The sequence below is a fragment of the Lygodium microphyllum genome, unplaced genomic scaffold (genome assembly GCF_053477565.2).
Source record: "Lygodium microphyllum isolate KBCC unplaced genomic scaffold, Lygodium_microphyllum_v1.1.10 scaffold_51, whole genome shotgun sequence".
Lineage (NCBI taxonomy): Eukaryota > Viridiplantae > Streptophyta > Polypodiopsida > Schizaeales > Lygodiaceae > Lygodium > Lygodium microphyllum.
In genome coordinates, this window is record NW_028229534.1 from 87,410 (window position 1) to 115,064 (window position 27,655).

The 27,655-nt window shown below is 42.3% G+C and overlaps 1 protein-coding gene across 4 annotated transcripts; it reads right to left on the reverse strand.

Moving 5' to 3' along the window:
• Positions 1 to 294: 294 nt before the first annotated feature.
• LOC148008888 (uncharacterized) lies at positions 295 to 27,655 on the reverse strand. Of its 4 annotated transcripts, none has more exons than XM_087673946.1 (4): positions 27,344 to 27,650; positions 21,503 to 21,552; positions 21,345 to 21,426; positions 295 to 395 (listed from the first exon to the last, which is right to left on the reverse strand). In XM_087673946.1, the coding sequence occupies exons 1-4, from the start codon at positions 27,588 to 27,590 to the stop codon at positions 310 to 312; spliced, it is 465 nt and encodes a 154-aa protein (XP_087530072.1). In that variant the 5' UTR covers positions 27,591 to 27,650; the 3' UTR covers positions 295 to 309. The 4 variants fall into 4 exon arrangements, with proteins under 4 accessions (XP_087530072.1, XP_087530075.1, XP_087530074.1 ...); XM_087673949.1 differs by having other exon boundaries at positions 375 to 395; positions 21,345 to 21,422; positions 27,344 to 27,655; XM_087673948.1 differs by lacking the exon at positions 295 to 395 and adding an exon at positions 1,116 to 1,767 and having other exon boundaries at positions 21,345 to 21,422; positions 27,344 to 27,648.

Consider the following 27,655-nt stretch of genomic DNA (forward strand, 5'->3'; position numbering starts at 1 on the left):
TAATCTGCACTTTGAAGGCAAGAACGCATGGAAATTCTTGAAAGAGACTAGTGTTGATCTTCATGGACTCCAAAGGTGACTTAACATATATTATATTATGAAAACTAGAATTGATGAAAAGGTGAACTCAAGTCCATGAGGTTTCCCATAGTTATTCAATTACTCATTTGTTATGTCCTATGGGAGAACATTATTGCATTTAGATATAAAAAATTGGCCAAATATACAAAATAATGTGTTTTATACAAGGCTTTAACACTAGAGGTGGTTGCATCTTGCAACATTGAGAGAAGATATCCCAACACAAGGCTACAAGTTCCAAACCTTAGCATGTCCCTTCTTCACGATGCCTTTAAAAAAATGGTATATTGAAGTGCCCACTACTAAAATCAAACCTACACATATAAGTGCATCAAAACCGAATACCTCACAAACACTAACTTTGATTCACAAATGCATTCATCACATGGTTACACCTTGTATCACCCAAAGCTCAAATCCTTCCATGGTTCAATAAAGTGAATCAACTAGTTCTTGATTAAGAGCCCTTTGACAACTCAAATGCCTTGTATTCTTGATTCAACGTTACTTATGCACATAACCATATCCTCATAATTCAAAAGTTACAACAAGGACACGAGGTTAACATGCAAGGACATCTAGGACAACCATTATGAGACACAATGTTATTGCAAGAACCATGGAGCTTTTACTTGATTCCCTCATATTCTATTCATGTTCCAAGATATAGGAGTTCCCCTTTCTTGCAACTCACAACCTAAATTGATATTTGAAGGTTTCCTATACATGTAGCCAATCAATAATTGTGCTCACTTGGCATCCATGATATAAGAGAAAACCCCATTCTTTTTCTACACAGACTTTCACTCAAACACAAAACATTTCCAATTAAGGTCTCTCAAAGGACACCCAAGCCATTCACTTGCAAAAGTTTTAATCATGCAAAAGTCATTATCTAAAAATCCCCCAATCCTAAAACCCACAAGATATTAGCCAAACTACATGCATTGTTTAAAATGTCACGCAAGTACATGCATGCATTTTATGGCTCACTACACTTCTCAAATACACTTAATTCTCAAGGAAATTCAGTGTATAAAGGATAAATTTCCTTCCATATGATCAGCACAAATAACTATATCTCGATCCTCAGGTAAAAATAAGGCCCTATGGTCCTAAAGTGGGCTGCAAATAAATGACGAGGGAAGTGATTGCACTAGTACTAAGGAGCACATAAGCCATGTGTACTTAATTTGATCCTCGCAATTGGATTGAGATAGCATTTCAGAGTCTCCTACATTGCAGTTTTCAAATGTTGACACTGAAATTCTAGTAGCATGACTAAGAAGTAAAGTAACTTGGGTTACCCTCCTATTAGCCAAGCACATGGGGAAACGTACAATGCCACGCTCGCCCACAACGTAAATGTTATTAGTTTAAGCTATAGAAACTAATTTAGGAGACTGAGAACACATGCATTCCTATAAGTTTAGCAATGGATGTTGTTATAAGTCGATTAAATAGCACCACCAAATTGCTTGCATGGTCTATAAACATCACTTGTAGAAAGGGGTAATTGAAATCAACACAAAGCTTGGAACCAACATTACAAAAGAATGCTGACAATCTCACTCCGTTGTGAAGCTGATGGAGTCTTCTCCCAATACAGAACCAATTTCTCCACAAGGAAACTCAATTACTTTCCTGTAAAGAAACGCCTCCAAGATTGCCAAGGAAGGAAGCCACCTGAATGCCAAATAACTGGCTTTACTATCAATAGGTATCACGTTCCAGCTATTGAGCATTTAAGAAGAACTCCTCTACTAATACAATGTATAAACCTATCTTTAAGAAGTAAGATGATACCATACCCATGCAAGCAGGTGAATGGAGTTTTTTTTTTTCCCCCTTTTGTTTTTTTGTTTTTTTTTTTTGGCAAGGGGAGAAAGGTGCCGGCAGGGAAGGAGGTGGGTTGGGGTTACAAGAAAGAAAGGAAGAAAGAAATATTAGCATCTACTAAAGACCAAATTGGCCTATGAGACATATCCATGTACAAGAGAATATCCCCGTGGTATCAAGAAAGTAAAATGTGAAAAATCATATCTAGTGTGCAATGTGTGTATGCCTCATCATCTAAATGAGCCATCAGTGTACACAAGTATGTCCGTCTAGAGGACACAGACACACAGAGAGAGAGAGAGAGAGAGAGGGGGGGGGGGGGGGGGGGGTAAGATCCTCCCGAAGGAGGTTAGCCTTTTTTTCGTAATTAATACAATTACCTTTTACGGAAAAAAAAAGAGAGAGAGGGGGGGTGTGGCCAAAAGCAGGTGTGAGGGGAGGAAAGGAGACACCCACACATGTGTGCACTCGAACATCCACATGCATGCATCAACACACAAGAAAACGAGTCCATGTCCTAATGTGAGAGATAAAGAAAGAAAGAAACTATATTAATGTCACAAAAGGCCAAGATGGCCTGTGATGCCCAACCATGTGATACATGTGTCATGAGATCTCATCATAAGCTATAAAATATTTATACTTAAGGGGCATTATGAGATTGTGTAAACTATGACAAGAGAATGGAATGAACATGAAGACTAAAGCTATGAAGCAAAGTAATCACTAATGAGCAAAAGGATTTGATGTAATCATCTATCAAGGACTACACTATGGCATCATAAGGCCAGCCTAGCTGAGTCCATCTCATGGGCTATTGTAGTATATGTTCCACCATGTCAAGGGTGAGGTGTCTCAATGGATGCCTTCTAGGGAGGGTGACAATGGCCAAGATTTGTCGATGGTGGGGGAGGCCTTTTCATCTCCAAGGGGGTCTAGGTCATCTCGTCTTGTAGAGAGCCATTCCTTGCTCAAGGATAACACCATGAAGATCTTGTATAGCCTGGGTTGAACCCTCGCTTGTGGAGGTAGCAGGGTGCTAGCCATGCTAGCCATCCTAGTCAAGAATTATGTCAATGCTCTCTATGTAGGTGGATCCAAGGAGGCCGCTTATCTACCTCTCCCTACATTGTTGAAGCTCCAATAGGAATAGTGCCAAACAAACATCTTAGGTCCTCATACTCCATGACTTGCACTAAGGGTCCAAATCCCTCCCAAAAAAGGCATCTCCCTCTAATCTTGTGGCACAAGCACATCAATGAGTGGAGAGTTCCTCTGGCTCAACTTTGGTTCCACATAACTCCATATATATGGTCCTCTAGGGCTGTATTCTCATACCTCTGTGTCTCTATCCTCAACTGGTGTGATGAGGTGCGAAAACAATCAATGGAACATCTAAGACCATGTGAAAGTTGGATGTCCATATATGATGGTCTTTTGATGAAACTATCTTCAAACAGGAAGAAAATGTGTTTGATATCGTAGCATCTTTCTACCAAGTGGCTGCTTTGGGTTCAACAAGTCCTCTCAGTGTCTAGTCATACAATGTCCATCCTAATCACCTGGTTCTGCTCTGAACAGCTGAGAGAAAGGTGGGGGCAATCAAGGCTATAGTTGAAAGGTTGTAAAGCATCTATCTTGATCTTGTGTAAGCTCAGCCATGTGCTCATACGCATACCAACAATAAGTGTTACGGTGTACAGCCAACTGTTTGGAGGATATAACTGACAAATGTGGATACCTTTGGTGCAAGAAATCCCATAACCTATGATGGAAGATTGTTATCTTAAAGAAAGCCATTGTGATCACAAGAACAGATGGCTTGCTATGAGTTATGCAGGCTATCATCATCACCAATGGACTCTTCATATGCTACCAGGCATCATAGTACTCTCTCTCGCACATCACGTCCTGCAAGTGGATCTAATCTAATGTGAGCGGCTGGCTCCCCAAGCTTAGCACCATAAAGAAGTGTCAGTGTGACCAGTGTATGAAATAGCCATAGCTTAGTTCAGGCCTCTTGCAACTGTATGTATGCACACTAGTGTTCTAATGCATCCAGGGCAACTCTCGCAATAGTCTTGCATCAGCCACTTCTTTTGTGAAAAAATGTGGGCCTTGTAAATGTAACACCAAGGCATATATAATATCTAATGATCTCAAGTCTCTCCACTGAAGGCAAACTGATACTCTGGTCTGGTCACCCAAGCTTGCATTCTATTAAATACCATCACTTTGCTTTCCCTAGATTTACCAAGAGATCTCTAGCATGACAAAATCTGCAGAGCATCGAGGTGCTGTTGCAGACCCTCTGGTGAATCTCAGATAAGGACAATGTCATTTGCATAAAGTAAGAGGGGAATCAAGAACCCCAACCAACCCTGTGCCAGGTTCCGCAATCCCATCAATGTAATCCTCCACACCTATATAGAGTCCAAACAGTGTAGTTGAAAATGGGCAGCCTTGTTTAACCCCAATGGTGCTGGTTACTATCTTTGACATCCCTTTTGGTGCCCCTACTGTCCCTTAGCAGTCTCGTATAAATCATCTACCCCCCACTATAGCTCTTCTGTGACTCCAAGGTCTTATATACTTCTTGTCAACATGGTCCATGGACACTTTTTTGAAACCTATAAAGCAATAGTATATTCTCTCTTCATGTGCTTGTCCCTCCTTGACGGTGGCTGTAAGTGTAAGCACACGTTCCAGGATCATGTAACCTTTCCTAAAGGCTAAAGCTGGCTTGTCCCATAGCTATATGTATGTTCCAATCTGCCCAGTGGCTCAATTCAGTTTCAATGACTAGCGCGTATATTTTTGCTGGCAGAGACCAATCATAATAGTAGTCTTGTAACTAGTGAGGATCATTGGTCTCCACTCCTGAAGAGCATACAATAGTGTTGTCAGTCCAGCTGCTTGCGGAGCCCTCACAACTAGCTCTATTATAGATGTGAACAAAGAGTGGAGACAGTGTATCCGGGCACATGAGAAACGCTCGAACCCACTAGGCCATCTTGTATCTTGGACCTTTCATGTTTTGCAATCCAGCAATGGCATCAGAAATTATATTGCGTGTGAAAAAAGTACATGTAACTGGTCTCTGACTGTCATGGTGTGTGATACCATTGGTGGCCCCTGAGCATGACAGAGCTTTCTCACATACACATGCGAGCTCTCAGGAGTTGCAGAGGGATGGTGGCCCTCTTTCTTATAGCATGTTCTGTGCCTTTTTGTCGTCCTATCCCAAAAATAGTTGACATAACTGGCTCAAATAGGTAAGGCTATTACACTTCTTTCCTCTACACCTTTTTGCTTATTTTTGTATCATGTGACCAAGAGCAATCTCTTGTTGTAATCTGTTTCACATGCTACGGCAATCATCATCATACCAACTACTTTGGGGAGCCAAGGGGTGTGGGGAGGGCTGTCTACCCAGTGTTTGTACGTTGACTATTGCATCATGTAGAATGCCAGCATAATCTCTAGAGAGTTCCTCAAGTGATGCATCTGGATCCAGAGTGGACAGCTTGTCAGACACTACTGCCATATCTGCCGGATGTATCTCCAGTGAAGTGATATTTTGGGTATCAAGAGAGAGATATGTGCATGTCATATCTTGAGTAAGTGAAGTCATAGGGTGAAAGCCAAGTATGCTTGGTCTGCTGCTAGTCTAATAGGTCTACTTGACATGGTGAACTCTTGAACATTCTGCAGTACATTGAGAGAATCCATGAGGTAGTCTATTGGACTGGCCCCTGCTATGTTACTCCACAGCAAGTTACATCTAAAACAGGCCAATAAACCAACCCAATCACTCCTGCATACACTGCTGCATTTGCATATACTCAGTCCCTACTGCATTTAAATTGCATTCACTGTTCCATGCAGCAGTGTTCAGGGCTGCATTCACTGTAACAGCAGATTTCACACTGAGTATCTACAACCTCATGTCCAGTTATAATAGGTGTCACTCTTGAGGTTACTGCATTTACTTTAAGATCTGCCTGAGTCACAACACGTCTAGCTCAGGAATAGTTACAACAGCATTATGTTAAAAAGGCATCAATGGCAGAGTTACAACTGCATTCATGTGACCAATCAAATGTGTGACAAGACAAGCAGTCACTTTCACTTAGACATTCCGTTAAACATCAGACCTCGCGCATTGAGTGCTAACATTGGAGCATTACATCACACATCTAAGCTACAATGACATCAGGCAGATCTTACATCAGTCTCTGAAATGTCATGCCAGACAGGTCAGGTCCGTCTGATGGTGGCATCTATAACCTGTGAGAGTGTGCAACGGAAGAGAAACACGAACACAAAGAGAAGCGAAAGAGAGAGAGAGAAAGGAAGTAGAAAATGAGGGAAGAAAACTGCAGTGACTGAAGAAGAATGCTAATACAATGATGATGGACTGATCAGTCCCTGCACGCCGCCCACAACTTCAGTGAGGGCACCAGATCAGGCTGATGATGATGGCAGCAGCGGAGACGAAGGAAGATAATGGAGTAGGAGTGTGCATTTGCCAAGGAAGGAAGAAAGATAATGATCTGAATGACTACCAAGTGGGGAATGGCTATAAATAGCCACAAAACCCCTAAACTAGCCTACTGAAATCTGGAAATGCCATAAATTCTGGCTGATTGGCATTTAATGCTGACCATGGCATAGTAAATGCCTAGAAAATACTAGATGGCCACCAAAAAATCCGACTAGCAAGGACAATGTCCAGCAGATGTGGACAGCATGGGAAATGCAGAAAGTGCCCATGGAAAACCCGACAAACAAAAGAAATGCACCTAGAGAGCCACTCTAGAATAAGTAGCCTCCCCCATCAAAACACATGACAGACTTGTCAGAGCTCCAAAAGTCTTGTTTGACTCAAATTGAGGCTCACAGGCAGGAGATGACAAGGCATGACAAACAAGACTGCTAACACCCCCTCTTTGATCCTCGATGTGGCAGAAGGCCAAGGAAGTAATGGATCCTCGGATGGCAAGAGGAATGCCAATGTTGATGAAGTTTATCGATGAAGACTATTGATGAAGAGGCTCCTCACGATCCTGGTAAGCCCTCTCTGAAACACTAGGGGCTAGGAAATCCACAGCCACATTACCGAGATCGTCCCCCTTTGAAAGGGATGGGGGTACAAGGGAGCAACCGAAGGAGAGGGTGGGGGATGGGAAGGAACCTATGGAAAAGAAGGTGCACAAGCAAGAATGGGTGTAACAAGAGACAACTACCTCAGAGGACCCTGCATAAGAGAAGGGAAATGGAGCTTGTAAAGCCCGCTCTCCTACCAACCTATCATGATAATAGCCCCTATAGTAGAATCCTCAATACAAACGGCTTGCTCGATGAAGACAACCCGGGTACCAAGCCTAGTAAGGCCATAAACTGAGAGGAGTGGAAACCCCAAGTCCAGAACATAATGGGTCTGTGAAAGGGAGCTCAAAGCACGGTCAAGAAATAAAGGCAAAGTGCCAATACCACAAATTGCTCCTCCGTGATAAAAACCTGTTGTTTTGCAAGAAATCTCTAGATTGTGCCCTCACTAAGGCGATGATACCATGTGAGAGTGCGCCACGAAAGAGAAACACAAACACAGAGAAAAGCAAAGAGAGAGAGGAAGCAAAAAATGAGAGGAGAATACTGCACTGACTGAAGAAGAATGTTGATACAATGATGGACTGATCAATCCCCGCATGCAGCCCATAGTGTCAATGAGGGCACCAAATCGGGCTGATGATGATGGTTGCACTGGAGACGGAGGAAGATGATGGAGTTGGAGTGTGCACCTGCCAAGGAAGGAAGATGATGTTCCAAATGATTGCCAAGTGGGGAATGGCTATTAATATCCACAAAACTCCTAAATTGGCCTACTAAAATTTGAAAATTCCATAAATGCTGGCCGAACAGCATTTAATGCTGGTTGTGGAATAATAAATGCCTAGAAAACACCATATGGCCACCAAAAAATCCAACAAGCAAGAACAATGTCTCTCAGATGTGGACAGAATGGGAAATGCAAAAAGTGCCCATGGAAAACACACTAGAACCCAACAAACAAAAGAAATGCACCCAAATAGCCACTCTAGAATGAGTAGCCTCCCCTAGTCAAAACACATGACAAACTTGTCAAAGCTCCAAAAGTCCTCGTCTGATTGAGGCTCATAGGCAAGGGATGACAAGGCATGACAAACAAGATTGCTAACAAAACCTTCACGTCAGCATCCAAGCGTTAAGCTAAAAAGATACATTACACATTAAATCTTCATTAGCTCTTTAAAACAGCCCCAATACTCACTGATTACCAAAGTTTGTGTCCTATAAGCTAAAACCCTAATTTTGGGAGGATCCACAACTTTGAATAGAAGACTGCCCAGCCACTTTGCTCATCCTTTTTTGCAGGTTCAGCCATCAGCCCACGTCATCCAATGGCTGTCCATCCCATTGTGACTGCTGCCACACCTTGTCCAGCCTCAAGGTGTCCAATTTCTAGCTGCCCTCCAGTCTTCAAGAGATGCCCATCTGCTGCATTCGCTGTTGCCAGCTGATGTCAGCATCCAGCACATCAAAGTCACCTGCTCAGCATGCATTCTACAGCTGATCAGGCCACCCTGCATCAGATCTTCCACTTCCAGCTTTCACCCAGCTCTAGGTTGTTGCATGTGATCAGCTACCATCATCTCCAAGCAGTACATTGTTGCGTATACTAGTTCCATTCCTCCAGATTGCTGCATTTCGGTTTCCAGTCTGCTGTCCTTCCATTTCCAGCATCATCTCGGCTCCAACTGGTGGTTATAGGCCTTGGGATCCATCTTCAATGGATGTCACTCTCTAACTACTCCCTCAGGCCACTCCCACAAGAGTCAGTTGTTGGACAGTTCTACCTTTGAGCATCTTCTACACTCTTTCTTGAATTTACAACATTCATTCATTCATTCACTTCAGGGTTATCTTGCTTTTGTGTTGTGTTTTTTGCATTCTGCATTTTTGTCCGAGTTATTGTGTTTTGCTCGTGTTTGTGTGTTTTCTCTGCGCAAACCCTAGCATATCTTCACATGGTATCAAAGCCGGTGCTCTTCTAAAAAGTATCCTACAGCTGTTGTGGAGGCTTGGTTTGTTCGAGATACATGGGCAACATGTAACCAATTCACAATGTCTCAAAATCCTTCCTCTTGGGATCCCACAGTGTCTTTCTAGGCTTCATCAATTGGAGGTCCTGAGGAGGCATTATGGCCTCAACGAGGAGGACAACACATCATCTCTTTCTTCTTCTCGCCAAATGCAAGGCTCATGACGGAAGCGGAGTTCAATGAATTATTGCATACCAAATATTCACCCCACTCTCCAAACACTCCTAGGAGCCTTGCGCATCAGTCAAATCAATTTGGTGAGGCTGGCCACCTCTCCACTCAGGGAGAACATGTTGCATTAGAGATGACTAGCGACACATCTTCTTCATCATAGCTAGGCTTGGTATCAGGTTCATATAACCCTTCTGAGTCATATGAAACAAAGCCTTCCTTGTTTCTTCTAGCATGTAGGATCCGGATCATGAAATGTTAGATTGTGTTAAGTTTAATAGAGGAGGTTGTAGATGCAAACATACATCTGCTCATATACCTAACATTGTATCCTGTGTTCCATTTGAGCATGGAATTGGTATGGCTGATTCTCAATTCCCTCCCATCTGGCCCTCTTTTGCAGATTTTCTTATATTTCCTTTCAATAGCTTAAGATTACATTCCACATCTTCATCCAGCACAATAGGATTAGGATCATTTGTTTCCATTCCTACCACTTTCTTTTTTAGCACCACATTGTGAGATGAAGGCAGGATCGAAGCTCAGCACAGAAATCAGTAGACAGTGTGAAAGTGAAGCACAACACCCAATGCAATAGACTGAAAGAGTGTAAACTGAAAGTACAAGGTACAACCCTTAAACCTTAGGGTTGTAGGGGGTGTTCACACCCGAACACGATAAGTGCCCGTAAATGTGTGTCATAAGCACATACGAAATAATACCGTAAGTCTGGGAAAAAAACTTCTCCTACCGAGAGTAAAAAGTGCCCCAGTGTCCTATTGATCACCGACACTCTTATGTGAGCGTAGGCATAAGTGAGGCGTAAGTGAGAAAACCCAACAAATCCCCCTGGAGTGAAGAGTGATCAAGAGTACAAGGATCATCCGCCACCAAAGGAGATCAAATTTAAAGCATTGCGAAATGCTTCAAATTTGTCACGAGGAAGAGCTTTGGTAAAGATGTCTACACATTACTCATGGTAGGACAATAGACAAGGCTGATATCACCTGCATGTAGCCTCTCTCTGACAAAGTGATAATGTATCTCAATGTGTTTCGTGCATGCATGAGACACCGGGTTCCGTGCCACTGCAATGGCACTCTGATTGTCAGTGAACAAAGGAGTTGGCTTTGTACATCCAGATCAGCTAGCAAGCGTCTAATCCATACGCATTCAACTGTGGTAGTGAAAGTTGCCTTGTATTCAGCTTCACATGATGATGTGGCAACATTGGACTATTTCTTGCTAAGCCAAGATATGCAAGACGAGCCAAGAAAGAAACAATCGCCACTAGTGGAGTGACATGAATCATAATCACCAACCCAATCAGAATCACTGTAAACATGTAACTGCAGTTTTCTCCCCTTGGCATAAAGCAATCTAGGAGATCTAGTACCCTGCAAGTAACGGAAGACACGCTTAACAACTTGCCAATGTGACATGCGTGGCTGATGCATATATCTGCTTAGGGCTGAAATTGCAAACTGTTTGTTCAGCCTAGTGTCGCATAGGTAAATAAGACATCCAACTGCTTGAGCATATGTGTGTATATCAAACAAATCACTATCATCATGTAATGACAGCTTTAGTCCAAGTTCCATTGGTGTACAGACTGACTTGCAATCCTGTAAGCCAAACTTCTTAAGAAGCTTACCAATGTATCTTGACTGTGATAAACCAATACCTCTAGCATCATGTATAAACTAAATGCCCAAGTAATAATGCAAAGACCCCAAGTCTGACATATCAAAAATTTGCTGCAAATTTTGTTTAAATGCTGAAATCTGATCAACATGTGTCCCTGTAAGCAAGAGATCATCAACATATAGACAAATGATCAACATGGATCCCCCCTCTTTACATACGTAAAGGATAGACTCAGATGAGCTGTTTATGAACCCTTGGCTAAGCAAGAAAGCATCTATCTTTGCATACCAAGCTCTAGGAGCTTGTTTTAAACCATATAAAGCTTTTTTCAACTTACAAACCAAGTGTTCCGATCCCTTAACTGCAAAACCAATGGGTTGCTGTACATATACTTCCTCATGAAGTTCCCCATGTAAAAATGCAGTTTCAATATCCAATTGATGCACAGTCCATCCATAATGGGTAGCCAAAGCGACCATAGACCTGATGGTCATCATGCGGGAAGTAGAAGCAAATGTCTCCGAATAGTCAATGCCTTTCTTCTGTGCATAACCTTTACCTACAAGCCTTGCCTTATATTTGTCAATGGATCCATCTGCATTCCGTTTCAGCTTGTAGATACATTTTGTTCCAATGGCTTTCTTCCCAAAGGGCAAAGACACCAAATCCCATGTTTGATTCTTAGTGATAGAATCCAATTCAGCTTGCATTGCCACCATCCAATGCACACTCTGTTGTGCATCCTCAAAACATTCAGGCTCCTCATCATCAAGGGTGCTTGCTGCCATAACGAACTCCATGGTATGTGTAATATCATGAATACGAGCTTGCCTTCTAGTACGACCAGCCATGAGTGCATCCAGATGACTATCTTTCATAGTCTATAAATACCATCAAGGCATTTGTCTTGCCTTCTGACTGTGCATAAGCTCTTGCTGAATTTCAGTTTTAGCACTTTGCTGAATGTTCAGATCAGCCAATGGCTGATTTTTTGCATTTTCCAAAGGAGTAGCTGACTGAAAATTGAGTTCACTTGCTGAAACTCCAGCTGAATCACCAAATGTAATGGGCAACAGCCCTTCAAATACATCACGGGCAGCCTGATATGTGTCTAAACCAACCAGGGACAATTCTGATTTTTCATCAAATAGTACATCCCTACTGACAAACACCTTTTTAGAAACAGGATCATAGAGTCTATAGCCTTTGCTCTCACTGCTATATCCCACAAAAATGCATTTGACAGCCTTGTTATCCAACTTTTTTCTGAGTACCTTGGAATGTGTGCATATGCAAGGCACCCAAAGGTACAAAAGTGTCCAATAGAAGGTTTCCAGCTGTTCCAAGCCTCAAAAGGTGTAATTTTCTTCAAAGTTTTGGTGGGGCATCTGTTCAAAACATGGCAAGCACACATGACGGCTTCCATCCAAAAATTTTGTGACAAGCTCTTCGCTTTCGGTATACATATGGCCATCTCCATGAGTGACTAATTCTTCCTCTTTGCAACCCCATTCTGCTGTGGAGTATAAGCAATAGTGTACTGATAGACAATGCCGTTCTGCTTCAAAAAAGAATTCAGCATAGAGGACATGTATTCCCCCCCTCAGTCCGAACGGAGAGTCTTAATTTTACAACCAGACTGGTTTTCAACAAGTGCAATAAAAGCCAAGAATGCATCATACACTTCTGACTTTTTGACCAAAGAGTAGACCCAACAAAAGCGAGTAAAGTCATCGATAAAAGTCACAAAATAGTAACATCCTTCCAATGACTTTGTCTGCATAGGCCCACATACATCTGAATGCACTAACTGCAACTTGGCTGTTGCTCTAAAAGCAACATCACAGGGAAACGAAAAACGATGCACTTTTCCCAAAATACATCCTTCGTGCAAGTGCTCAGGAGGTCTCTCCAGAAGAGGTAATCCATCTAGTATCTGTGTACGCTGTAAGAGCATCAAGCTGCCAAAGTTCACATGCCCCATCCTAGCATGCCATAACTTTGCTTGTATCATAGCAAGAGTAAGACTAATCAACTGAAAGAGCATCCAACTCGTATAACCCATGACATAAAGTGCTTGTCAAGACCAAAGTCATGTGTTCTTTGTCTCTCACCATGCATCTGTCATCATCAAATGTGACCTGCAATCCACAACGTGCCAAAGAAGAAATAGAGAGTAGATTCTTTTTTATGCCTGGCACAAACAAAGCATCCTTAAGGTGGAGAATAGAGCCATCAATGGCTATGAGCACAATCTTCCCAATACCTCTAACAAGGTATGATACATTGTTGGCACACTATATAGACTTGCCAACTGGAGTTGCACCAATAGAAGCAAATAAATCTCTGCGAGATGTAATATGCCTAGAAGCACCACTGTCAAAAAACCAAGTGCCTACATCCTCAGTAGAGCTAAATGCTCGATCAATCCAAGAAGTGTCATAATTGCATGTGCAAAAGCAATAGTCCTTGTCTGCAACAAAGGGCGCGGACTTAGTAGCAGTGGAAGGAGCATCAGAAACAGACATTCTTGACGACTCCTCCTTGGCTATGCGCTTCCTGCACTTGGTGATGTAGAGGCCTAGCTTCCTGCAATAATGGCATTTGTCCTTTCTGGCTTACGTGCCCCCTTGTTTTGACTTGCTTGTGATGTGCCAGAAGTCCTAGAACTCTGCGGAGCATTCTTTACTTGGCTGTCTTTGCCTTTCTATCTAGCCATAAAAGCCTGCTCAGAGGCTATGGCATCCACACCACTATTTCTTCTTGTTTGCTCCTCCTCTAGAAGCAAATTGACTAACTGAAGAAAAGTGATTGGCTGTGCAACAATCCTCATGGTGAGGTTTAAGGTTATATGAAAAGCCAAGTACAAAGGAGATAATGAGTTCAAAGTGGTAGATATCATTTGTGCATCTGAATAGTACTCATCAACATTCATGAGTTGCTCGCACAAGTTCTGAATTTTGTTCCAGTGATCCTGAATAGAATCACCTTCATCCATTTTCAATGTCTCTAGCACTTTCTTTAAGAAAGAGATGCGAGTCTCATTCTTGCCTGCAAACATCTGCTCCAAAGTTAGCCAAGCTTCTCGTGAAGAAGCTGCTTGATGAATGTGGGGGATGATTGACCGCTGAACTGCCAATGCAATCAGCAACAACGCCTGTGCATCCTGTGTATCCCATGCTTTTTGAGTTGCTGATCTTTGTGGGAGTGGCTGAAGTAAAGCAAGCTGAGGTGCCCATTGTGCATGTCCTCCTGGAGAGGAGGAGTAGCTACAGCCGCAACTCCAAATCTAGCTTCTTCTCCATTGACATAATCCCAAAGATTTTTCGCCACAAGTACATTCTTCATCATGAAGGACCAAAGTGAATAGTAATTTCCATCCAATCTGTCCTCCTTGGATACATAGGTGAAGACATCTCCTCCCTGATTTGCCATGATAATCAATTACCAAAAGAGGCAAAAGAGCAATGCCGAAGCGGACCAAACTGGAAATCTGAAAATTTCCAAAAATTGTAGGAAATAACTGTCTGCAATTATTATACAAAGGTGCACTCTGTCAAAACTGTCTTTAATGCACGCAATCCAAGATGCAATCAGTGTTCAACAACATTGCATCAGCAAAATCCCCGAAATTTCTTGCCCTAGATTTATTCAAAACAATCTATCAATGATTGTAACTACAGTACATGTGCCAATGTCCTAAAAGAAAACAAAAGCCTCAAATTTTTTTATGAATGTGCCTAGAAATTTGCATCTCTGTGTCCCAGACAAAAATCTAGAAGTATATGCCTGCTTGCGTAGAAACCCTCTCTTCCAGAAATTTATTTTGGAATTTTTTTAAATTTACCTTACAAATGACGGGTTGACACGAGCACATGGACAAGTGAGTTGGCGGGCATTAGAACTGTGGCGAGCTGGCGCAAATTCGTCAATCGCAGTCGTGTGGCAGCTGCACACAGGCGTGGTGACTGCAGGCTGCAGGCGTAGAAGGCTAACGATTGATGTGGCGAGTAATGCCACAAGCGAGCGGACTGCTTGTATCTAGAAGGGCATGGCAAATGGCGAACGGACGGCCTGAGGAAGCTATGAGCTGCAGAGGCGGCGTTTCCAGAGATGAGAGGTGCTGGGGACGTGACTGATGGGCGGTGCAGGGGCTACGTTTGCCACAGACGCAAGCAGTTGAAGACTGGCAGAGCACTAGTGCTAGGTGTGACGAGCAGGGTACATGCGGTGTAGGCACAGGCAACATGACTGATGGGACAGCTGGCGTATGGCTAGGTGGCTCCAAGAAGCAAGTTGAGCTGCTGCAGAGGACTCTTGTGGTCTTCCACTGAGGCGTTGTTGGTGAGGCAGCTGGTGGAGTAGAACTAGACTGAGTAGGGAGCTCCCACAAGCTGAGCGGAGATGAACACAGCCAATGCTCTGATACCTAATGTGAGATGAAGGCAAGATCGAAACTCAGCGCAGAAATCAGGAGACAATGTGAGAGTGAAGTACGACACCCAATGCAATAGACTGAAAGAGTGTAAACTGAAAAACCAGATACAACCCTTAAACCTTAGGGTTGTAGGGGGTGTTCACACCTGAACACGATAAGAGCCCGTAAGTGTGTGTCATAAGCACATACGAACTAATACCATAAGTCTAGGGGAAAAAACCTCTCCTACCGAGTAAAAAGTGCCCCAGTGTCCTATTGATCATCAACACTCCTATGTGAGCGTCGGCGTAAGTGAGAAAACCCAATACACATGTCAACTACCTACAAGTGCATACCACTCTGTACCCTAGTACATCATTAGCAAGAATCCCCCCTGTTAACATTGCACCTTACACACACCCACAAGTGATCACTCCCGTCTATCCTAGGATGGTTGTGTTGGGTATCCCCCTCACTCCCACTAGACATGCATCATCCATTCCATCGGCCTCTCAAACATAGGGATATCTATCCTTTGCTTATGGTGCACTGTCGCGCACACTCGATGGGTTACTCTGATGCAAGGATTTCCATCCTCCTTATAGTGTGCCTATACATCCTCCTTGGGCTACTCATGCGGCTACCACGCCCATGCCCAATCAATCCACACCCACTTATGGATCCGTTGTGCGCACATCCTACTTGCATCGTGGCAACTCCAAGGTTAATCCCCATGTATACTCCACTCCCCCACTGTAACCACCCTATCCATCCTATTTCTCTTTCAACACTACCACTCCAATTGCTAAGGCCAAGAATGCCTTTACGGATTCGACTTGTTCTAATGGGACGAATTTTACCACTTGGTCTTGTTAGAGTACAGGGATGCGGGGAAGGGTGGGACCAAGACTGAGAGAGTAGGGTGAGAGAGAGAGACAAAAGAACAAGAAGATCTACTATATGAAGTATGATGTATACAAAAGAATGCAGATATGTACACAGGCACAGTGCGTATGTTTGTGTGTCTCGACCTTGACAATGTCTCTCTGCTGTACACCTCGAAGTCTGCTGCAATCTGCCCGATCTTTGTCCTGAAATCTGCAACTGCAAGTATCAGAGAGTGTGCTGGTGTCAGGCTATTTATAGCCTATTTATAGCCTGCTGAAAATGCCAAAAAACTATCAGGTTGCAGCCGACTGTACTGCATACTGTCCGACTGGACTGCCACATGACAGTCCAACTGCATCCTGCATATCTCGCTGCTGACGTGGCACTGATAGATGATAAACTTGCTCCACACATCGAAACACTCTCAAATGACTGCCCAGCTGGAAAAATACATATGTACACAGCCTAACTGAGGAAAATGCCTGTCCAGGGGATAACAATCTCTAACAGGTCTAACCTTATGCAACAAGTGTTAGAGTCTCAAGGTCTTTGGAACCTCATAGTTGACCTAACGTCTATACCAAACCCTCAACTAGCTCACCTTGACTATATCTGTCAATGGAAAGCTCACAATGCTCCAAAAAATGTTGAGTTAATGTAGGGTTTATATCTTGTATTTCACTCATAGTTACAACATCTTTTTCTAGCATCCAATCATTGGAGCCATCTCCTTGACTACTATGTGGCAAGAGATCAAACCCAACAAATCAATCTTGATTATGAGTTGTAGGAGTTTTGAAAGTTAAGTAGGTTCAATATAGGTGGTTACTCCCGGAAAACCGAACGTGACAATAACTAAAGAATAGGTTTTACATACATTGCCAACGTTTGAGCCATGTACACGAGGAATGTCATACTAAGGTCCAAGGTCTTCCAGCTAAAACACCACAACAGGCTCCTTCCCCTGGACAGTCCAGCAGGACTATGCCTCTAGTTGTTACACCACCTGCTCCTCCTCTTGGTACACAACTACCTCAATGGCATGGCACTCGACATGTGGCATAAGGACAACTCCCTCCTCCCTAGCCTTATCGCTCCCCTGAAGAATTGGATGAGTCCTATTTTCTGTTCTTACTTTCAAAGGGGAGCTCTAGTAACCTCTTCTTTGAGGGGAAAAGTAAAGGTGGCAATAACTCTCAATAGACGGAACCAAAGAAACCAAAGAATCCAAACCTCTTTTGCAACAACCCTAAAGAAGTTTTGCATACACTGCCAACCTTCGGGCCATGTGGATGAGAAGTGCCATACTAAGACCCAAGGTCTTTGTAACCAGCCTTCCTTCTGTGGATGGGTAGTAAATCCCTTATTACAACTTAATTACAGCAGCAAACAATAAATGCAAATCTGAAAATACAAATTTACCTACTGATCTTGGACAATGCACACCCAATTGGCCCCAAAATTGGCACCCCTTTCGGTATTTCTTTAGCTTTATTGAAGAAGAAGTTGATTTACAATGGGATTCTCCCAATTCCCTTCGCAATTCAAACACCCCTTGCTATCCAAAGTGACTAGCAAGTCTTCAATCTATTTTGCCCCTTGATTCAAGTACTTGATTGGCCTTCACCCACTTCATAGACGATGGAAATGCCCCAAATTCAATGGCTGGCTAGTCCTCCACCTGAATTTAGCTAAAATTCATCTTCAGCCTTGTTTAATCCAAGTCTTGGAGCTTCCAATTTTTGGCACATTTCCCAAGGCTGCTGCTAAACCCTAATTTCTAATGTAAATTAGGGTTTACAACAGAGAAATTTGCGATTTCTCAGCCTCCAAGGGTCCAAATGCTGAGATCTTCGGAGCAAGGCTGTGAAATGGCTGAGAGATGCGAGAGAAAGCTATAGAGAGAGAAAATTCAGAGTTTTGTCACGAAGAATGACTAAAAATCGGTCAAATGCAGCTGTTGCCCTGCCACAACAGTTTTTAGATGCAAAGAACTGAAAAAAATCAGTCATTTACTGCTGCTGCCCTATCTCAAAAGCTTATAGATGTTGTCACCTGTTGTTGATTGGTCTTCTCCTGCCCTTGGCTGCCTCAGAAGGTCCTCCAATGGCTGCAAATCAGACCAGCAACATCTCCTCTCTCTCTCTTGTAAGCTGAATATACTTAAAATGCCTCTCTCAAGTCTCTAAAGACATTTTTCAGTCTTGCATGGACATTTTTGACAAGTGGCAGCCTTCCCAAATGGTTTTTTCAGTATTATCCATAATTAAATATTAATTTTCAGTATTTAAATACTGAAAATTAATCTAATAATTATTTCGGTGCCTTGAAAAATAATCTGACTGGCCAATAATTAAATTGGCTAGGCAACTTCCATTCCCGAGTGTCTCTGCGCCATCTTTAACCATCAGATTGGTATTAGGTACCATTAAACGCCACTTCTCTAGTGTCACCAACTAACACTTATGGCCAAACGAATGACCTAAGCCAACAATTGGCACCAGATACCACCAACAACATGTGCGGCATAACTTATAGCAACTTTTGCCTTTGACATCCCGTGATTTCTTTGGGTCCCGAGCTCGTAAATTTACTTTAACCCCAATTGCACCTCACATGTGCAACATTTACTTAATCATGTGATTAAAAATTAATCCACATGTTAAGTGAGGTTTCAAAAATAGATGTCCTTATGACAGTCTTCCAGCTAAAACACCACAACATGCCACAATTGCATCCGCGAGCAGTACTTCCTTGGACAATCCAACGGGGCTATGCCTCCAATGATTGCACCACTTGCTCCTCCTCATACACAATTAGCTCAATGGCATGTCATTGGACATGTAACATAAGAACAACCCCCTCCTCCCCAGCCTTATCGCTCCCCTGAAGGATTGGGTGAGTGGTCTCCAAAAACCACTTCATTAGATTTCTCATGCAATACACTTTTAGCCACCATTCTACAAGGAGTTTGAGACAATAGATCCTAGCCTCTTAAGGGCATATTCATCTTGTAATAGTGATATGTAGTTGAGTTATTATCCACCTTTCTTACCTCTTAGAGCCGATGTCCAAGTCATCCCATTCATGTATTGAATATACTAGTGGATGTCACTAGGCATGATAGACTAGTAAGTCCCCAATTTAACTCATTTCAATACATAATTGGATGTTTACACTTTAGCCACCATCTATCAATTCAATTTTGTGAAGGCCCCTCCACTTTCTCTAGCACGCCGCATTATTGGTATTGTGGTATTTGCACTCGACACATGGATCATGTATAGAGAGTAGATCTCACTAATTAGTTGGACAAATTCACATTGGGAAATCACATAGACACAAAGAGATACACTATACATTTTTGTATTTACTTTAGGATCAAGTGCGATAGTTTGGGCAACAAGCAATAGCCCATTGTTGCTCATTCTTCTACAAAGTCAAAATACAAAGCTGCTTGTTCTGCAGTTCAAGATGCTCTAATGGTTAAGGTGGATGCTAGATTATACTTCTTTGATGTGACACTCAAGGTTGCCTAGCCCACTTGACCATAGCCACAAACCCTCTCTTTCATACTCACACAAATAAACTTGAAGCCAAATATTGCTAAGTTGAAGAGAGGATCTTAGATCTAGAGTTGGAACCTATATATTATCCTACAATGGACAAAGGCTCTCCACTTCCTTCACTTCTTCCTCATTTGTGCTCCTTTGGAGTTCACACACGCCCAGGATCTAAGAGGGGACGCTAGCAATCATAGTCATCTCTTGCTTACGTGCTTTACAATGAGCCAATGAGGTACTTTAGGAGCTCTATATAAAAATTGACCAAATTGGAGTTTTCTTTAAACATGTTTCCATTTGTTCAATTTGGTCTACATTTGTACAGTTTTGATAAAAACCCTATTTTTCACTCACTCGCTTTGCTTTTGGGACCCCAACATAGTTGCACCAGTACCACATAGGAACGGGTTCATACGATACCATACTATAGGTATTGTACCACACGTATTAATAACATAAGGTACCAACCTAACAGATACTTCTTTTCCAGTCCGATCCGAACTTTGGGGTGAGTTCAATGCTTCTTGTACTAGTATGATCTATCATGGGATTATGTTGTTTGAGATCAAGCAACTTCTCTACCTATTTTGTCGAAAAAATAAGGTTTTAAGTAGCTTTTAGGAGAGAATAACATATTTTTATCGTACTGTACCTTTAAAAAACTTAAGATACCAATTAGTACCATATTTTATTGTACCGTACCACATCGTACTTTTCATACCTCACAACCATGGATCCTAAACACTTAGCACAACACTCAACTGACAAGCTGCAATCAAAATGGAGTCTTCAAAACTAGATTAATATAAAGCACTTAAACCTTCTTGTGCATACTATGTATTCCACTTGGTTGGTGGGAAGACACTCAAGCATTTTTAAAGTTTCTCTCGTTGGCCTTCCCACTTCTCCTTTTTTTGCCTATAACCATCCCACTGCTTGCCATTATATATATTGTTTGTATCACACTATCACACTCTCGATCATTTTTAATTGGCTTTTGTACCTTGCTGCTTTCTTGATATCATATTGCGAGGAGATAACTGTGACTCATTTGGGTGACTCTTTTATATCACACCTTATTGTGACGAGGTATCGCTAGCTCCATCATGTGGCATTTGTATACCTATATCATAATTGAAATGGTCTCCCTTTGTCCTAATTTCTTTCCTACTTCTCATTTCTTGTTTACTAATTGTTGTGCATGCTCTTGGATTGATGCTACAGCTCTCTATCCCTTTCTCCCCCTCTCTCTTGGAAGCCCAGTCTGCCTCCATCACTACAAACTTTGTTGCTGGCAAAAACATTCATAATGAAACATATTGATTTCAACATTCACCATGCACTGTTCAAGTCCTGGTAATGAGCAAAATACATCCATGAGCTGATTCCTAAGAAAACAATAAGAATTGCATAAAATCATGAACCTGCCTCACATTTAAATTCCTCAAAACTGTACTTATGGTCTGTCTACAAGTTACTGTTCATATCTTTCTTTGCAAGGAAAAGGCAACCTATTCTTAACAAAACTTGCCAGCTTTATATATGCTCATTGATATGGTTCACAAGTTTCAAAGGGTGAAATTATCAACTAACCACATTTATAGCAGCGGAAGTAATATTCATCTCTTTTGACCAACCCTGAACCTCCGCAGACCTTGCATCTTCTTTGGGCTAACTACAAAATTTGAACATTCTTTCAGTTCATACAACCAATTTAAAAAAATAAAAATAATTGGCATAAGTAAACGTACAATCCTTTTGCTGAATTCGATCCCAGCTATCACAAAAGGAGTTACTCCAACTGCACATAATCAGCGAGATGAGGTTTGCTTATATTTAAGCAGCAAAAACGAGCTTATTTGAAATTGTGAAGATGACAGCAAACTTGCACAAAGAAACAACAATTAAAAATTGATGGTGCTCAAAAACCCAAAGTTGAAAAGTGCCCAATTCCATTTGGTCATGCCCAGCTGTTGTTTGACTACCCTGTTATTGATAGATTTTACCCACCTAGCTGCTGTTCTCTTTTGGAAAGGGGGTGGTTTTGATGGTTGTGTGTTTTGGGTGACGGTTTGGGGGGCATGTGAAACCAGCCTGCACATAACTAAAGGACAATCTCATGAATGGGTATGTAGAAGCAGTAGTGCACTATGTTTCTTCTCAACTAATATAGATTGGGTCTTACCAGAATGTTGAAGCTTGGGAGTATTCTTTAGTATTACAAGCAAAGCCGATTGTCCATGGATCTCAGTCCAAATCTAAGAAGAGAACAATTTGGAAACAGAGTTTCCAAGATAAAGAACTACTTCGGTCCGCTAAAAGGATCCTAGGGCAATTTGGTCTAAAGAAGAAAATCCTGCCAAAGACAACCAAGAATCTTGTGACCCCAAGTGATAAAGCTCCATGCTATTTCTATGGCAAGGAGCTAGGTCATTTCAAAAGGGAATGTCCAAAGCATCCTAAATATCAATGCTCCTAGTGCCACAACATTGGACATATCCATGTCAATTGTCCCAACAACACTCAAAGATAACTTGAACTTACAAGAAATGAAGTTGTATAAGCTTCAATGATCCAGAACCTACCAGGAAATTATCATATACCTAGGAAAAAACCTAGAAGATATTCATGAGATGTAACTACAATAAACTTTTCTCTTGTAAACCAGACTCAAATATTTCAAATACAATAAGTTGGTGTTTTGAAAGACCATATGCTTATGAGTGATCAGAGTGTCGCAACGAATGTCTGATGGATCCTACCCCACAGGTTCCAAAATGAAGCCCCCAGTGTCTTTCGAGATGAGGACATCTCGAGTTCTCTAAGGAGGAGAGGATGTAATAACCCCCCCCCCCCCCCTCCTTTCGCGTATTCCATAGAAACCCCTTCTATAATGTTCCACTAAAATTAAGGCAAATTTTTTTATCTCCTCCCCCCTATCAACGTCGAACAGGTGGCGGGGGAGAAAGAGGAGAAGACAACAACGATGACGATGATGAGGGGGAAGGCCACATGGTCTACTATCCCCCCGGCCACCTCGCCCAGTTCACGGGCCACCTGGGGGACTAAGAACCCCTGCCGCCATGTATCTATGAGTGGTGGGTGAAGTGAGGCACCACCATCACCCTGCCGATTAGAAACTTGGATTGACTTACCTAAGCTTCGTACAAAACTTTAATCTAAGAGACTAGGTAAACTTTTGGTAGATGTTGAAATTTGAACCTAAGTTCAAATGTTTGGATGCTCAATTGAAAAATAAGGATAAGTATCCTCTCGTACTCACTTGATCAGATCTTACTAGGTAATGCTTGTATGAAGCCTTGATACCCTAGGCAAAAGAAGGGAGCGTAAAGCAAAACTTGCTCTTAGATCCCAAGGGGGAGAGCAAATATGCAGATGAAAATATTATCGCGTCTATTTTTGCATTGTTTGGAAAAATACAATTGGTTTTGTTGGTTGATCAAACAACATCCTAAATGCTTTTACATTTAACTGATTGTTGAATTGTCGTTTGGATGATTATTCCAAGTGCTTGTGATTGATGGTAAATTCATGGCAGGGGTCTATGATGACAAATTGCCATGGGTATAAAGGAATGTTTTCTTGGAAGATAATATTAGGGTTAACTTCCTTGACTGTTCTTGATTCTTAAATTAATTAATTAAGGAAAGGTTCTTTGGATGGGTGGATCAGCTCCATGATCGCACCGCGGATCAACCCGAAAAGGGCACTGCTCGATTCATGGGCCGAAAGTTGAGTGGTGAAAAGGCTAACCACGGGAATAAAGTTTCACTCCTAGGCAGCTTGCGAGTCAGGGAAGCTCTGAACACCCCTTGCCAAGTCCGAAATGGAGTTGAAGACCTCCGTGGCCCCAATGTCTGTGGCGTTGGAAGATCCTATTCTAGATAAAGGATAGAAATTGTGGTGCCATGTGATTTGGACCAACTACTTCAACAAGGCAAAAGGAACATATACTTTCTCCTATATGGGTAGGAGACAAAGATTAACTTGAAGATAGGTTAAGGAACTTTTTTGAACTTGTTTGTCAAAGGACTGCTTGCTCTGTATTCGTGTCCGTGCTATAAATTACGCGAACGAACCTTGTTCCCTAAAAGGCTTAATTAAGGAAGTTGATTTTAATTGTCACACATAATTGTGGTAGAATCTAATTAAATAACTAAAGAACGCCTATTGAGGGAAGCAAATGGGCGAAACCCCTGACAGGTCCGCCTTACGGGAGGGTGGTCCCAAACAACTAAAGGCTTCTCACAAGGTTTTACTGACATCCGACTCTTAGAAAAATACTAGGTTAGAACCTTGGTTCATACCGTTTTAGGGGACCGGAATGGGACTATGCCCTACAGGTAGAGAGGTTGAGCAATGCATCCCTCTCGTTTTCCATTCTCTTTGAACCAAGTGTGGCATGGATCTGCTTCGGCTTGGGTATCTCTGCGAAAAGTAGGATGCCCAAGACCCGACGCTAGAATGTTATCAGGAGACCTTGACCACTACGGACCCAAATTTTCAAGTCGATCCCAATGAGTTCGGCCACGAACGTTCCATTGCGAGAGGTGGACTCGAGAAACCCTAGGCGACAATCCCCGTAATACTCCATGGGAGTGCTGGGCAGTATCGCTTAGATTCATCTCTTGATGGACCGCTAAAAATGTGCCTGGACTGGCGATAGGCAGGCAAGTTACATTGGGACAGTAGACCACTACTAGCTCAAAATCTACAATCCACCCCCAAACATAATGGTACTGAGCTTCGATGAGTTTTGGGCGGGCATGAAATATGAGATTCTTAGCCAAAGCCAAGGCACTTTGGTTATCCACACATAGCTCTATGGGTTCATCATTTGTGGAAAGCCAATCTCCACCAACATTTGACGAGCCAAATTGCCTCCTGAGCGGTAGAGCAAAGGACACAATATTCAATCTCCATAGAAGATAAGGCCACAATAGGTTGCTTCTTGTTGCTCCATGAGATAGCTCCTTGACCTTACAAAGAAGGCAAAACATGTAGTGGAGCGGTGAGTTTTAACATCTCCATGCCACAGAGCTATGTATGAATAATGAGCACCCTCGCTCTGGCCACGAACCTCATATTTCATGCCTGCACGTAGCACATCGAGGTTTGGTACCATTATGTTCAAGAGAGAATTGTGGATTCCAACCTAGTAGTGGTCTATTGTCCTAAGGAGGATAATGAAGCACTATGAGGTGTTGGGTCTTCAAACACTCCCAAGGATCTCAGAGGGGATGTTAGCCTATTTTATTTCACGCTGGTCATCTCCCAATTGTGAGCTCCATCAAAGTCTAATGGAGATGTAGGAGCTCTAATTGTTTCCGGCCCTTTCATTGGTGTGCATTTCAGTTTTAGAATGTTTGTGAGTGTGTTCACACTAGCTGCCACTTTTCTAGGCCAATGCATTTCAGTTTTTATGCTGTCTAGCTTGCGTTCACATATGTGGGATGAAGATCCAGTTTGGGGCAGGCGGCTGCATTAATTGCAGTCCCCCCCCAGCAGCAATTGGCCCATTTTGGGCTGTTGCCTGTTTTACGCTGCAGTCAGCTATCATTACAACAGATTGGCCAATTTGGGGCTGCTTTCTCTGTCTAAAGTAGCCCCCCTTCCCCCAAAAAAAAAAAAAAGTTTTGGCCTCATTCAATTTTGCAGGTTCAACACTCTCCCTCCATCAGCCTATGCATTTCTCTGTCATCAGCTTGATCTAGTGCCCTCATTGATGCTCTGGGTTGCGTGCAAGGACTGATCAATCCACATTGTATTCAGCATTTCATGTCAAAATCAGTGCAGATTTGTCCTATTTCCTGTGTTCATATCAATCTCTCTCTTCCCTTCTCTCTTTGCATTTCCATTCTCACATCATGTGCTCTCACATGGCCTGCCCTTTGTGCAAAAACCTTGGCAGCAAGTCTAACTTTGTGCTTGTCTAGGGTGCCATCAACCAAGTGTTTGGTCTTATAGACCCACTTCACACCAACCATCACTTTCCACTTGCCTTGACACAAAACCAACTCCCAAGTCTTATTACATTTGATGGAATCAAGCTCCTCTTGGATAACACGGCACCAGACATCTTGTGCCAAAGCCTCCTAATGGTAGTAGGCTCTCTATCCTCTAAGACCTATGACATAAGGGCATAGTTTGCACAAAGTGAACACCCCTATTGTGCTTGTATCCTGGCTGATCGTCATTGATCTACCAATGTCTCAAGAAATGAAGTGGCTCCAGAATCTTGCATAAGCTACCTGAACCACGGTGGAATAACAGGTTGATCCTGTTGCGAAGGAGACCGAGGGGTCTCTAGAATTGTAAAGTGGGAATTGTACACTTGGGAACTTACCCCAAATTGCCTACCATGCATACAAGATGTGTGTATCCATTTGTGTGTTTCGGCTAATTAGGCGTAGGCATGGTAACTGTATGACTAGCCTAGGGAGGATGGGTAGGCACACAATAAGTAGAAGATGGAAATCCAAGCGTCGAAGTGGCCCATGGAGTCTCTAAAGATGCACCATAAGTAGAGGATGGAAATCCTTGCATATAAGTAGTCAATGGAATGTGGAGAGGTGCATCATAAGCAAAGGATGAATATCCATGTGTCTAAGCGACCATAGATGCATGTCTAGGGGGAGTGAGGATCGTATTATATTCAAATTCATTCATTTCATTATTCATAGTGTTCATTGTCTCTGGGACCCTAACTCTAATTCTATTTTCTTATCAGTCTTTGCATTTGGTTGTCATACAATTGTGTTTATTTTCCATTGTCGAGTATTTCTTTATACTTGAAACTTCTCATGGACAATTAACAACACACAGAATAAGTCCTTGTAGGAACATCAATGTAGAAGAGCTTGAAACCATGAAAATTAGTATTCTTCCAGCTTCTCTGTGACTCTTATACTCCATCGCACACAAAACATCCCAACCATTAGAATGCAAAATTTGCCACACAGCACGTTGTTTGCTACGAGAGAAAACACCTCCAATGTCTCTTGCAAAAATAACTCCTTGATCAAGATCTGAGGTAGTAGTAGAAGTGAAGTTTGACATTAACCAAGGCCTAGATCTCACTACGTTGGATGCTATTTCCTATTTGCCTCAACTAGGGTTTAATTCATTAGCTTTGCCTCATAGAGTGAGCTATCTTTTTTACTATAACTATGGTTGAGGTCATAGATGACAAGTCTAGTGATAGCTCAAGATGAAATACCCAATGGCCTCTATCTGATGTCACAAATTCTATCACAGCCAAGCATTGAGGACTCCAAGTTCCATAATATAGATAGTTTGGATTTAGCTAGATCACCTTCTTCTAATGAGCTCCTTTAGCACTATATGCACTTAAGTTGCCTGATGTTGTGCATTTAGTAACATTTTTTAAAGCATCAAGTGGATTATCTGCTAATTTAGTTGACCACCTGTTAATACTGTTATTTTCCACAATGTGCCTGCCTATCAGCAAAACACTTGGACCCAGATACATGTAGAAACGAGACATATATATGTGTATGTGTGTGTGTTTGGGGCCGCAGGAGCTATGAAAAGCAGTCGAGGGCACTTACAGATAGCACCAGTGATGACCTGCCAGGATACTCCAGGCTCCTGTGCTGATAAGCTCGGCAAGTCCAATGAGGCTCGCGCTGCGTCCAGTCCAGGCTTTCTGACGCTGTGTCTTCTTCTTGTAAGAGGTCTGAACCTGTTTGCGCTTAGAAAAGGTGGGAGGCCAAGAGAACTATTCCTTCTTCCGCCACCCTGCGAATGATTCATCGTAATCCGGAGAGACGATGCTGCTTCCATGACTCCTGACATTTTACAACGAGTACGCAAAGGACTATTCACACCACAGGTTCAAAAAAAGATATATCTTTTTACAA

Excerpts from the sequence above, each read along its gene's own strand:
- LOC148008888 (XM_087673946.1), bottom strand. The coding sequence starts at position 27,590 with ATGTCAGGAGTCATGGAAGCAGCATCGTCTCTCCGGATTACGATGAAT. Across the intron at positions 21,553-27,343 it reads GGTCATCACTGGTGCTATCT|TTGGAGTAACTCCTTTTGTG; the intron begins GTAAGTGCCCTC and ends GATTATGTGCAG. Across the intron at positions 21,427-21,502 it reads TCGAATTCAGCAAAAGGATT|TTAGCCCAAAGAAGATGCAA; the intron begins GTACGTTTACTT and ends CAAATTTTGTAG.